The following is a 14394-nucleotide window of genomic DNA, read 5'->3' as shown; positions in this document are numbered from 1 at the left end:
TACCTCGTTGTTTAGCTCTCAGTACCCTCCAAGAGTCCATTTTCAGAGTTGGTGGTGACCAAAAACAGAGGCAAAAGAAACATTGGAATTATATTCATCTGGATATAAATAAGGCACCACCTAGACCGTCCTGGGCGATCCAGTCACAAGTGTCCATCTTTAAGCTCCCATATAGCAGTGATTCCATATCTGGAGTACGCAAAGTGACGTAGGGGTATGCAGAAGAGTTGACTCTGAACTCAGCCTGATTACATTTTGAAACTGAAAAAACAGATAACGGGTTGTTTTCTCATTTTCTGATTCTCCACCTAAATGTTATGTTAATAACTAGATTGTAGGACAACTGGCTTTGAAGCTATGTATAAGTCTGCTGCTAATGTAGCTAGCACTAGGTCACCTAAATAAGAAAGACGCGGATTCCCTGAAATGTTTGTGCCTGGTGGGCAGGTCCAAATCTCCTGATGATATAGCTCTCGCGAGTCGCAACAGTTATTTTCCCCCCAGAAACAAGCAAATCTCGTTCTTGATTGGGTCTTTAAATTATGCCGTCAACAATTCTGATAACTTTCAGTCATTTGAGCTGTCAAGTCATCAGTCTGAGGTTAACTAGGTCGCCCGGCTAACCGCCAGAAATGGATAAATGGCTAAAACGGATAGATTGCACTTCCAGAGAGACCTCAACTGTGGCTAGTGAAGCTGCTAGCATAGCCACCGACAGCGATGAGGAGTCTGAAGTGCGTGAGAGTAGGGGGCACATGGCTGGAGGTCAAATGTCTGAAGGGGTACGGGCTGTGAAAAGTTTGGGAACCACTGCCGTATAGGGTACTTAAAGGTAGTGTCCATCTGCTTGTTTCAGCTTGTTTGTTTTTTTTCTATTTATACTATAACCTGGATGTCTGAGAAGCTTCATACACGTATACATTCATATGTTTTTCCTCCTTGACTTTATCTTGGCAGCCACCCTGAGCATCACTCCCAACAGATCTCAGTTCTTCTCGTATGAAACCATTTCTCTGAAGTGTGAGGGAAACTCCAGTGGCTGGACAGTGAACAGGAGAACTAAGACAGCTACTCCTGAGAAGTGTGCGCAGACAAGTGCGTGGGCAGTCCCAGGGGAGTCCTCCTGCGTCATTCAGGACTCGCTTAAATCAGACACTGGAGCATATTGGTGTGAATCAAGCACGGGGGCGTGCAGCAACACCGTCAACATCACAGTTACTGGTACGGCCGTGATGTGTGAGCTTGTTTGGGTTTATCGGATGTTGGACAATAAGTATTGAATTTTGTCTTTGTCCTTCCACATGTCAGATGATGTTGTGATCCTGGAGAGCCCTGTGTATCCTGTGACAGAGGGAGACACAGTGACACTCGGCTGCTTCTACAGGAAAGACGACCAATCACAAATAACGTCGGACTTCCTTGCCACCTTCTACAAAGATGGTGTTTTCATCGGGAAGGAAAGTGCAGGGAAGCTGACCATCAAACACGTGTCCAAGGAGAATGAAGGATTCTATAAGTGTCAACACCCCTCAAAACGAGAGTCACCTCAGAGCCTGCTGACAGTGAGAGGTGAGTTATGCATGGTTCATGCTTCTGTGACAATTTGATAATATGGCTACGGAGACAGCCCAGACCCTACGTAGACCCTAACACCGTAGCCTCACAAGTATGAATGGATCCCCTTCAGGGATCTAAACCTGGTTTGGCTGTTTTTGAACACTTTTAATTTTGCCTTTATATATACCACATAAAAAAATGGTCACCATACCCATGTTTGGTATCTTTTTTTTTCAGCACACAATCTGTATCAATATAATCCATCACTGTTATGACACTAATACTTTTCATTTCACGCTATTATCCCCATATCATCACAAAATACCAAATAAGCAATGTTTCCACGTTGTTTTCTTTCTTTTTTAATACTTCCTTCCAGACTTAATATTCATCCATGCTCTCGAAAAGTTTATCCCAACATTAGATTTAAATTTGACTGCTTTTCAGCATGTGCTATTGATTATTTCGGATAGTGTGGAAGAGATTTTTCAGACTGCATTGCGACCCTGAAGGCAACATTGTGGTATTAACGGATTTCTTAAACTCTTTCTCATTTTCACAGAGAATCTAATTGCTCCTACCACTCCTCCTCCTCCTCTCGTGACTTTGAACCGGCTGATCGGTTTCGTCCTGTTGTTCGCCGTCTACACCATCATTCTCATACTGGCTATAGACTTGTACCGAAGGGTTGCTCGAGGTAAGAAAACGACTGCTGTGAAAATATAGATGTAGACGTTGAACAGCGCAGTTGTCATGTTTGTGGATGTAGGCCTCACTTTTAAGCAGACAGGGTGAGAGCTGCCGAATTTCTTTCTGAACAAACCTCATGTGCTAATCTGCTTAAAGGTTTTGCATATTGAGCTCATTCTAGTTTGCTGGAGCTCCTTCAACAAAATAAAACATCTAGAGTAATGTCTCATGGGTCGAGACAAAGACAGCACTAACAGGAAGCAGGAAGAAGAGAAAACTTTCACTAAACAGTGGCGCCCTCTACCTGATGTTCAGGGAAATGATGGGTAACAGGGACTGAATCTCATGTTAATGTTATTGAAGGCTTCTCTGAAAATGTCCATTGCTCCTATTCTCCTGCAGCCCGAGCCGAGGTTAAAAGAAGAATTTCTGATCATCTTGTGCTGGAGTGAAAAGTTCTGTTTCCTGTCGGTAAAAGCGGAAGAATAAGAAGAACGAAATATTTTTTATGTGTAGTGAAACTCAGTGAAAGGTTTTGAACGCAACCCAGATAGTCTCCTCCCTTAGCTCCTCCTCCTGCCAGGTGCAGTATAAAAGGCTTCAGGTAGCTCAGTTCAGCCTCTTGCTGGTCCCTGGTGGTGGACCTTTTTTTTTTTTTTTTCAGCGCGGCCTGGGTGTCGTCAGATGGGAGGCCAGGCACAGTGGCGAGGACCTCACTCCCGTTGTATGCAAATCGGCACTGGGGCACTTTTAATACATGTTTTGTCGTAATTATTTTAGTGTTGTACCCCAGGCCACTGAAAATCGACACTCAGGCCACTGGGAAGTGACTGGTAGTCTGCCTCCCACGGAGGCCCCATTCCACTGATTTTAGCTATTGGTAATAGTTATCAGAGTTTTAGCCTTGTTGTAGCTGGCCTTTTAGATTAGTATTGTTGATAAAATCATGTTTGCCATACCTTGTGTTATCTTTTCTCCACAGTTTTTTTTAGGTTTATCCCTTTATTTTAAATTCAATAAAAAATTATTTACTTTATCTGCTGTCTCTGTGTGTGTCCTTATTCTTTGTATCACAGGAGTTTAGTTTTCTGCTTTTTATGTCCTGGGGTCAAGTCCTCAGGTGGCGTTGTTGATCCCCTTATTTAATGCTGCAAAAACTCAAAAACTCCTCCTGCTCCTTGCCACATATAGATTTTATATATATTATTAGTGCATCTAAAAAAAAAACTGACATATTTTAAACTTTCAGTAAATGGTTTGTAACAAGACTTCAGTGATTTTGTACTTTGAAATTTTTCTGTAATGCTTCCTTGCTTGTTTCTTGGTATTTTCTGTAACACTTTTAACTTCAAGTATTTTGGATTACTCCAGATCCCCTCTGTATTGGATTACTCTTTGTTTTGGACTACCTGCTTTTACATGGCAACACTTTATGTGACCACCTTGAGCAAATCTTCAGCAAACTGTTATTTCACCCAGTCTCACCTGTGTGTCTGGCATTTGGATCCACACTTTGTTAAAACGTGACAAAGGCAGAGAGTTGGGTGTGAAAACAGACGTTCTACTCTAATGTCAGGGCCCGTCCACACGGAAACGCAAAAACGCCGAAACGCAGAAGTTTTTCATCGTTTTGGCCTTTCGTCCACACGTATCCTGTAAACGCATAGCCCTAAAATGCACTTTTCTGAAAACGGTCCCAGGGTGGAGAAATCCGAAAACACAGCTCTTGCGTTTTCATGTGGACAGCGAAAACGGGAAAACGATGACGTCATCGCCACACCCCTGAGAAGCCTTCCACATCACGCGAGACGTCTCGTAACAACATCAACAACAATGGCGGACTACATGCTAGTTTTCATGCTGGAGACGATATTGAGCCTATTAGGGTTACTAGGGCAACATATCATGCTCCTGTGCCACCACGCTGAGCAAAAAAGGCGATTTGTAAACAGCGCTCAAGATTTGTGCGCATGCTCCGCCTCTTCCTCTCCGTTTTTGGTGAATTTCTGAAACTTAAACAGCGCCACCTATAGGCCTGGAATATGGACTAGCGTTTTCGGTCGTGCTGAAACGGATCCGTGTGGACGCGGATATTTCTTGAAACGATCGTTTTCGTACGTGTGGACGAGGCCTCAATCTCCAAACCCTATTTAGGAGTCATAAACCAAAGGGGGGGATAGCCAACGAGAAAGAAACACCTCTACAATTCACAACAAGACTTTGAATTGAAGGAATAACCAGTGATGAAGTATTGCTTGTTGAGAATTTGGTCATTTAGATCAAGCTCAGGTTTACCAGAGGTATTTGAAGAAATTTTTTGTGTGATGTTGCTGAAGGTTTGGAGCCATCCACGATCAATCGGAGAGTTTCTTAAAGACATTTCACTCAAGTCTTTAAAAGACTTTTAGGGAGTTGGCTTTAACTAACAGCATTTAAAGCATTTTCCCTCAGGAAAACAATAAACCTTTAACTTGTGTGTAAAACTGATGTTTTAATTCCCTTTATTTGGTATTAATCGTGTGATCAGAGCAGATTATCTTGTTAACAGGCCCTGGTCATGTGAAATTCTCTTGAGAACCACCCACAAATGTTTCTAATAAAAACCTAAACTGTCATTTAGAACTGAAGACTTGGATGAAATGTCTTCAAGAAACTCCACAATCTCAGAACTGAAGCGGTTCTGTTCTGAGGAATGTGCTAAAATTCAGAAATTCAGATGTTCTGATTTGCTCAACAAATCAGAAACATCCAGATCTGTAGATCACAAACATGTTGCTCTGCAGATGATTTCTGTTTTCTTCCATCCTGTGTGATCAGTTTAACATACCGTATTTTCCGGACTATAAGTCGCTCCGGAGTATAAGTCGCACCAGCTAAAAAATGCATAATGAAGAAGAAAAAAACATATATAAGTCGCACTGGACTATAAGTCGCATTTTGGGGGAAAATTTATTTGATAAAATCAGAGACCAAGAACACATTTCATCTTGAAAGGCAAGTTATAGTAATAACAATAGAATAGAGAACAACGGGCTGAATAGGTGTCTGGTATGTTAACGTAACATATTAACAGCTATTCCGATAACTATAGCATAAACAACATAACATAACAAGTTTACCAAACTCTCGATCTCACTCCAAATCGCTAAATCCATTGAATTCTTCATCCTCTGTGTCACTTCTACGCCGCCGCTATTACGCAGGAGTAAAAGGAGTAGCAGATACTGGCACACAAGCCTAGAGCGCCCTCTCGCGGCTGTCAGTCTGAAATAACGAACACGTGAAATTATATATTTTAATATATAAGTCGCACCTGAGTATATGTCGCAGGGCCAGTCAAACCATGAAAAAAAGTGCGATTTATAGTCCGGAAAATACGGTAATCTGGTCTGAGAATATGTGCCCTTTGATTCAACAATAAAGTGCTGAATCCATGCATATTTGAATTACTGACTGATCATGTGAGAGTAGGAAATCATTGTGTGTACGTTTCTACTTGGTCCTGTTGTTGTTTTGTAGCTACCACGTTGTTCTCCCGTTGTTGAATTCTAAATTATAATTACAAATCTGCAGGTTTAACAGTTAATCATTTAGCAAGTTTCAGTTTTCAAATGGTTTAATGTCACTTTAAAATATCCACATTCTAGTTCTTGTTCTCTTTCCACTGATAAAAGCTACTTCTGTTCTCACAGTTGGAAACTTTCCTCTGTGGTGAATGTGGTTGAGTTAACCTGATTACACTTTTGACACAGAGACCTCAGATTTCATATCAGTCCTGTTTGGCCTCATTGGTGAACATGGTTTCTATGGTGATTGACATAAATAAAAGCAAGGCTGAAAACCAGAGTTAAGTTTAAAGATGTGAACCACTGCCCTCACTCTGTGATACAGGCCACTGGTTGTGGCTAAAGAGATGTAGTCAAAGGAAAGTCAGTCACTGCAACAGCACTACAGGAACAAAAGGTCAAAAGCAGGAAGAGAAAGAGCAGCAAAGCTTCCTGGTTCCCTGATGAGGCTTTACTCAGGCCTCAGGGCAGGTGATGTCTGACAGGTGTGGCCGAGCTGTGAATGTAAATAAGTTCCTTGATGTTCACGCTGTTTGTGTTGTACATTTAATCGTCAAAAGCTGTGATGTGTTTGATGCCAAGCCTTTTATAAAAAGTATATTATTTGCATTTCCTCTCTCAAATGTAACGTATTCTATCTTTATATAAACTGCCAACAAATGAGTTAATAAATAAAAATACCTGCATATTTTTATTTGGTTTCTTCCTGACAGAAAAGTTCCTGATGGGTCGGACAGAACTAGAGATATTTCAGCCTTCATCAAAGAGTCAGATGAACAGACAGATGTGAAAGTGTTCAAACAAACTGATTTGTGCATCATTAAAGTTTTCAGTAGGTGTGATAGCTGCCTCGTTATGAATGCTATTGGTATGTAGACACACAGAAGTGTGTAAATATTACATAAGTGTCTCTCGGGAGACATTTTCATCTGATGCTTCGCTTTAATTCAAACCTTTGGTCGATTAATAGAAGAACACTTATCAAATAATCATTTTCTAAAGGAACATCTGAAACTGGTGTTTGAAATATATCTGTTTGGATGTTTTCTGCTTTTATTTCTTTATTAATGAGCAGTAGCTTTGACCTGGACATCAGCCCAGTGAAGCTTTGCTGGTTTTCATTGGTGTCTGTCGCCCCCTTGTGGTAGAAATAACATCTCAAATAGAGATATGAAATAATCTGCTTAGACGCACTCCAACGTCACTATTTAACACAAACCAGGACAGTTTGTCCAAACGTTCCTCTTGTTGTAACCTGATACCTCGTATGCTTTAATAGACTTGTCCTTTATCAGCTGAAAACATGTCCATGTTGCAGTCTTTTCTTTTCCCACAAGTATTCCAGATCACCACTAGATGGCGTCTCTAAGCTGACTTGAACAGGCCGCTTCCTCATGTGTTACTGGAAGGCTTTTTTTTTTTTTTTTTTTTTTTTCTCACCAGCACAAACCTGCAGACAAAGCATTTACAAAATTTTAGTGGAAACACATTTGACCTTTTCCTGCTCCTTCTCATTATTGACATTGGCCGCGTTTCCCAAACGAGTTAAGAAGCTCTTAGCGCTAAGATCTTCTTTGGAGCGCTCTTAAGAACGCTGTGAAAGAAGAACGCGTTTCCCAGAGTCGCTCTTAGCTTAAGAAGATCTTTCACTAAGAAGGAAACGTAAGATCGATCTGACCCACTCTTAACAGCCTTCTTAGCGATCAAATGCTCAGTGATCATAGCCTGCCACCAGGGGCGTCTAGATTTCTAGGCTACAGTGATCAAGCTGCGTCAGGTAAATTTATATCCTCCACTTTTTGAAATAATAAAACAATGTTTAATGTTGAAATGCACTCATAGCTGTGGAGCACTGGCGCAAGAAACATAGGCTAATAGTAGAGAAGGAAAAAATATATATTATTGAAGTACACGTTTAAGTTATCCACACATCTGCATATGAGTTTACACATAAAAAACATCAACCACCCTGTGGCATTTCACAGATATCAAGGAAACAGATGTAATTGAACTCAGCTGAACCTAATCCAGAGAGGCTTCACCTGCTACTCTATAAAGGCGTTGCCAAAGTCCGCGTGTGTGAGAAACCATGGCTGCAACACAGCACATTCTCGCTGCTAATCAACAGCGTCGCCGAGCGCGGAGCCAGACGGTTTCTATAAATGTTTATGTGCGTCAGGGCGCACATTACGCACACGTCATGAACATACGCTTAGATAAATTACTTGAAATTACAAATTGCCTCGGACTTTTTGTTGCTAGGTTTAATACTCATTTCAATGCAAAATGATACACACAATACATGGTTGAAAAGGAAACCAAAGTTTATTGAAAGCATAATGGGGGAGGAGGGGTGGCGTCTCCGGCTTCACTGGGCCGTCTGGGCGTCTGCATCACCTGCAATGAAGGGGGATTGATTAAAGAAAAATTAAATGGGATACATTGCGTAATGCTAATAAAACAAAATAGAACTGTCCCGTACCTGAATCCTGGGGAAGGATGATTGGAACGGAGATGGAGGGACGGTTGAACTGTGCCTCGGACAGCGCCAGCTGTCTCCGGTGCAGCTCCAACCTCTCCTGCTTCATCCGGACCATCTCTTCCTGGAGAGCAGTTTGTCTCAGGAGCTGGTCCTCTATCCCCCGCAGCACCACCAGCTTCTCCCTCTCCAGGCGCACCAGCGTCTCGCTGCAGGTGCAGGTGGTTATTGCAGGCCGCCTGGTTAAGCCTCCCCGCATGCGGACACTGGGCCGTGCTGGTTGGCGCACGGGGACAGGGCACGGTTGTGCGGGGACAGGGCACGGTTGTGCGGGGACAGGGCACGGCTGTGTGGGGTCGTCCTCTCCTGTGGACGTGCACGCCCCTACTCCGCTCCCGGATGGCTCCTCTTCCTCACTTTCTGAGAGGCCCTCGTCCCCCTCAACGTCGATGCCCCCTGTGATGCCTTCAGAGGCCGTCTTCCCTATGATGGAGAGGACTTTCTCTTCATCGGGAGTGAGGGTCGTCCCACCCGGTGCTCCACCACCCGTGCCCATGGCTTCCCTTCTCACCTTGGCACTCTTCTTTTTGGTCAGGCTCTGAAACTCCTGCCACTTCTTTCTGACAGCACCCCAGTCACGCAGGCCACATGGGCTGGAGGGGGACATCTTCTCCGCTATAGCCTGCCATACACAGTTCTTCGCCGTGATGTTTTTTTTTTCCCTTTTGTTCCTCCAAATAAAACCTCACGGTGCTGCCACACCTCGTCCACTAGGACGCCCATCTCCTCCGCGGTAAACGACGGTGCCCGTTTGCTCTTTTTGCTGCCAGTTTCATCCATTGTTACATGTGTGTGCCAATATTCATGGGGGTATATATGCGCTAATGGGCTTGATTACTACTTGGATACACCTGATGGCACACACACACTTAAAACAAAAATTAACTTAATGCTATATCCACCTGCAAACACTTTGTTTGAGCAGGAGAGACGCTTATAAACAACGCTGTGTGTGACTGCGCGCTGCGCTCAGCGCTGATAAAGGAGTGGGTGATCGATTAGCCTGGCATCGATTGATTCAGTTTCAGCACCACCGCGGTTGACAGCTCCCGTTAAGAGCTTCTTAAGAAGCTTCTTAGGCTTGATCTTAAGGTTATCCTAAGAAGGCAGTTAAGAACGCTTCTGGGAAACACCCGTATCTTAGCGCTCCTTCTTAGCCGAACCCTTCTTAGGAGCCTTCTTAAGTCCTTAAGAACGATCGCATTTGGGAAACGCGGCCAAGGTCATGAATACCACAAGAAGGGGCCGTGTATGGACTCTTCATGACCCTGTTTGAAGGTAGCCAGTGGTTTGAAAAAGCACAGCTGGAGTTTTGAAAGTCAAAAAAAAAAGCACAGCACGAGGCAGAGCTGGTTCTTTAGAGTTGTGTCATAGGGCGTAACTCTCGCTGGCTGGATGGACACCAGAGAGGATGAAATAGAGAGGGAGTAACACCTAACAGGAAATCAAGAACTTAACAAAATAAAACAGGAAACTGAAAAACATGAAACATGAACAAAGCTCAAAGCATGAACCATGACAAGAACATACAATGAAAGCAGATCTAAAAGTACACAGAAGTGAGATAAGAGGGAAAGCACGTTAAAAGGAGTAAGATATTTTAAAAAGGTGACCTCTGAGTCTGGATTTGAAACATGTCAGGGAGTCTATGTTTTAAATGTCAGGTGGGAGAATGTTCCAAAGGCGTGGAGCTGAGTGACTGGATGCTCTAGAACCCATGGTGGACAGTCAGGCAGGTGGTGCGTGAGGTGATGACGGTGTTCTGTGATAGGGATGGGTGAAGTCTATTGATGCTGGGGAGGTGAAAGCAAGCCGACCGAGTCACGTTGTTGATGTGGGTTTCGAGAGACAGAGTGCTGTCAAGGATGACACCCAGACTCTTAACTTTTAATAGAGTGGACTTAGAACCAACGAGGATTTCTGTTGCAAAAGAACCTGGACATTTCCACGTCTTGAAAGGTCATCTGGACTACAACATGCTACTGATTCCCACTACAGGAGGCATTGTTTGTGTGTGCATTGCCTCCTGTAGTTCAAACATTTCTGTATTTAGCATTGATTAAGCCTGTGCATTAACACATTTTAGAAGTGTGCACATTATATATTCCATAAAAATATGGATATTTCCTCCATATTGTAGACACAATTAACTCCCCAGGGAAAGGAGTCATGAGGCATGTTATCTGTCTCTGTCAGGGTCTTGATCTGTACAAGATGTCTATATTGGGTAGGCAGTTTTTAATAACTAGGACCAGTGATGTCTGATGTCTGTCATCCACTGGATTACCTTGTAGGGGTATTTCCTCGTGCCATGTCTCTTCCGTCCCTCTATTTTGTCCTCTGTGTTCTTCTGTTTGTCTTCCCTCATCAACAAATAGTGTTCAGATCTATGTCCCCCTCAAAAAGTCTGAATCATACTCTGTCAACCCGCTGCTAAAGTGCTTAGATGACCTTAAAGCCTGGATGGCTTTAAATTTTCTGAATTTTAATGAAAAAAAGACAGAAGTCATGTTCTTAACACCGCATTATGTAATAACACCACATTATGTAATAATGTAATAAATTTGCACACCATTATGTAATAATTGCCGCATTTTGTAATAATCTGCCGCATTATGTAATAAACTTCTTGAACGCAATATGTAATACATTTTGCTGCATTATGTAATAAGTTATTACATATTGCGGTTGTTACTACATAATGCGGGTGTTGCCATTTTTTTTTTAGCAAAATGTAACAATTGGTGTATTATGTAAAAACCAACCGAAATTGACATTTTCATTGATTAAAAACAGCATGATAATGTGTATTTTACTCAAAAATGAAAATTAAGAGGACAGTATGTCAACTATTGCTCAGCTTACATTGTAACAATCCACCTTTTAACTTTGGTTGTGCTCATTTAAATGCACAAGGGGTTCTTTTCAATTAATATTTGCAGTCAGATTAGTCATGAGATCAAGTTTGGAGGTAAGTGCTTCTGATAGTTAAACAATTTATAAAATTGTCAACTAAATCTCTGTCTATGCTCAAGCAGCAGTAAAGAAAAGACATACAGCACCAAATAATTAAACATGGGCTGTGCACAGCAGCACCATGTAGTCTAGCCTATTCAATAAATGTCATGTTCCATGTAACCTTAACATTCCTTCATAATGCATATTTCCACCTACAGTAATAGTACCTGCATTAATGTAGCACTGGCAGTGTCACAAAATGGTACTAAGTATTATTCTGACACAAAAATGTAGGATAGCCTATATTATGCAAACCCAGAGTAAGAGACAAAAAATAGTTGCAGAACAAATGACTGATGTCGAACAGTTCATTATTTCAAATGATTTATTCTCTAAATGCCCAATAATGCCTTGTTTAGACAAAGAACAGATACCATCCTGTAGAGGTACAGACATCATGGATGAACAATGTGTAATGAACAGCAAATATTATGGCAATCTTTGATAATAGGCCTAATATCTCAATCAACTAAATGAAAAACAATCCAGCCACAGCATACAGCCTAACACGTCACACACACAATGGAACTATAGTGGATAATAAAGTGGAAACGTAAAATTTAACAGTGTTCTAGAACTATTACACAGCCTCACTAAAGCATTTTTTTGAGCTCTTGTCCGTTCAGCTACAGGTACATTGAACTCTCCCCTTAGCTTACTAACAATGACCTTGTAGACGTCCTCACTCATAGTCTGCTGCTGCCCGTACCCATCAGATGAGACCCAAAGGGTGCAGGTCAGCAGAGTGGTAAATAGAAGATCTGTGGGGGGAGGAAGTCATAATTAAATAGGGAATGTTCTACTGAATATTCAGTATATTCCATGGTAATGCTAATTCTTAATAAACTCTAATATGGCATTACCAATGTGGGAATGTGCCCTATTAACTTATGATTTCTGTTTTGTTAATAATAATAATAATAATAATAATAATAATAATGCATAGAATGCAGCTCAAAGTGCTTTACATTTGGAACATTTAACACAATAATAGAAGAAAATAACAATAGTAGACGAACATAAAAATAACAATAATATTATTATTATTATTATTATTATTATTATTAATAATAATAATAATAACGATAATATATTTTGAGGCTAACACAGCAAGTTAGCCTTAGTATGTTCTTAGCATTTGTTGCGATTATATGGATTTATATACAGCTAACAAAACCAGCCATTTTGAGCAAAGTGGAGCACTATGAATGTCTATAGTAATACTGATGCTTTAGTCTAGGCTACTAGTCTGTTAGCCTACTGCTAATTCTTTAAAATGCTCAAATATTCAAAAAGGTAGCGTAGCATCCTGTCAACTTACGCATAAATGACTCAATAAACTCAATAAACATGGACCTTTTAAAAATATTTTTGCATTATTCCTATCAATAGATTCAAATGTGTGAGAGAGAAGGAAACAGAGACTGTCAGATATTATATTATATTAGTTAGCTGGTGTTGACATAGCCAAACATAAGCTAAGCTAACACATACAGTACTAGCATAAAAGGTTTTCTTTTCAAGTTCATTGAGGACACAGTATCTCAGTCTAAATCCTGCTTAGTTTGTAGTACAATAAATAAATAAAAAAATCATAGATAATAACTTACGTTTAAACATTGCCTTTCCACTAGCAGGCCTAGCCAAGCCAGAATAGACACCATGAGTCCCAATCAGTACCTTGCACGAGGAGCAATGTCAAGTAGTGGCTTAGGCTAAGTGCCTGAACAGCATAAATCAAACAGAATTCTGATAGGCAGTTCCCTCCATATACTGTTTGGCTATATGTGTGTGAAATGTGAGTCATGGCCTGTTTTACTGTAGGTAAAGAACATTGTTAAAATTCACTTTATTATTCTGCAGTTCCATTGTGTGATCAGTGTGTTAGGCTGTATGTTGCAGCTGAATAGTTTTTCATTTAGTTGATTAAATACTTAATTGCCTCGTTATATTAATACTTATTTGTAAGCATTAATTTTGAGTAAAATACACATTGTTTTGCTATTTTAATGTCAATTTTGCTTGGTTATTACATAATGCACCAATTGTTACATTTTGCAAAAAAAAAAAAACGCAACACCCGCATTATGCAGTAACAACCGCAATATGTAATAACGTATTACATAATGCGGCAAAATGTATTACTTATTGCGTTCAAGAAGTTTATTACATAATGTGACAAATCATTACAAAATGCGGCAGTTATTACATAATGGCGTGCAAATTTATTACATTGTCACATAATGCGGTGTTATTACATAATGCGGTGCTACCCCCCCCCCCCCCCCCCCACCCCCACAGCTTCTATCAGTTAAGGCAGCTTGCAAAAATCAAACCAGTCCTTCAGAGACAATACTTCGAGACAGTAATCCACGCCTTTGTGACCACTCGGCTGGATTACTGTAATGCACTTTATATGGGGGTTAGTGGGTCCTCGATCATTCGTCTTCAACTGGTACAAAATGCTGCTGCACGTCTTTTAACTGGCACGTGCAAGTATGAGCACATTTCACCCATTTTAGCTTCACTCCACTGGCTGCCTGTACATTTTAGGATCCATTTTAAAATTATTTTATTTGCTTTTAAAGCCTTGAATGGCCTTGCCCCACCTTACCTCTCTGAGCTTCTGCATCCCTATACCCCTAGCCGATCTCTCAGGTCAGCTGACCAGCTGCTCCTGACGGTGCCTAAAACGAGGCTTAAGCTCAGAGGGGATCGAGCGTTTGCGGTTGCAGCGCCAAAACTGTGGAATGAATTGCCGCTGCACATTAGGCAGGCCTCCTCACTGTCTCATTTTAAATCCCTTCTTAAAACCCACCTCTTTTCTTTGGCTTTTAACACCATGTAGAGTGTTGATTATATGTGATTTTATTTTATTTTTGTGTATGCGTGCATATCTCTGTTACTTATTCTTTTATTGTGTGTTTATTGTTTCTATTGTGTTATTTATTTATTGTGTTTTATGTTGGAAAGCACTTTGGAAACCTTGTGTTTGTTTAAATTGTGCTATATAAATAAAGAGGA

At 41.1% G+C, this 14394-nt stretch overlaps 1 protein-coding gene across 1 annotated transcript; it reads right to left on the bottom strand.

The window, feature by feature from the left end:
• Nucleotides 1-8083: 8083 nt before the first annotated feature.
• LOC311494105 (uncharacterized protein) lies at nt 8084-8979 on the bottom strand. Its single transcript, XM_084552980.1, has 2 exons — nt 8296-8979; nt 8084-8210 (listed from the first exon to the last, which is right to left on the bottom strand). Exons 1-2 carry the CDS (start codon nt 8957-8959, stop codon nt 8182-8184), a joined length of 693 nt encoding a protein of 230 aa, XP_084409106.1. The 5' UTR covers nt 8960-8979; the 3' UTR covers nt 8084-8181.
• Nucleotides 8980-14394: the final 5415 nt, after the last annotated feature.

This window comes from Chelon labrosus (assembly GCF_963514085.1).
Source record: "Chelon labrosus genome assembly, chromosome: 1".
Lineage (NCBI taxonomy): Eukaryota > Metazoa > Chordata > Actinopteri > Mugiliformes > Mugilidae > Chelon > Chelon labrosus.
Note: the sequence above shows the minus strand (reverse complement) of the source record. Positions and strands in the feature narration are given on the sequence as shown.

Excerpts from the sequence above, each read along its gene's own strand:
- LOC311494105 (XM_084552980.1), bottom strand. The coding sequence starts at position 8,959 with ATGTCCCCCTCCAGCCCATGTGGCCTGCGTGACTGGGGTGCTGTCAGA. Across the intron at positions 8,211-8,295 it reads CATCCTTCCCCAGGATTCAG|GTGATGCAGACGCCCAGACG; the intron begins GTACGGGACAGT and ends CCTTCATTGCAG.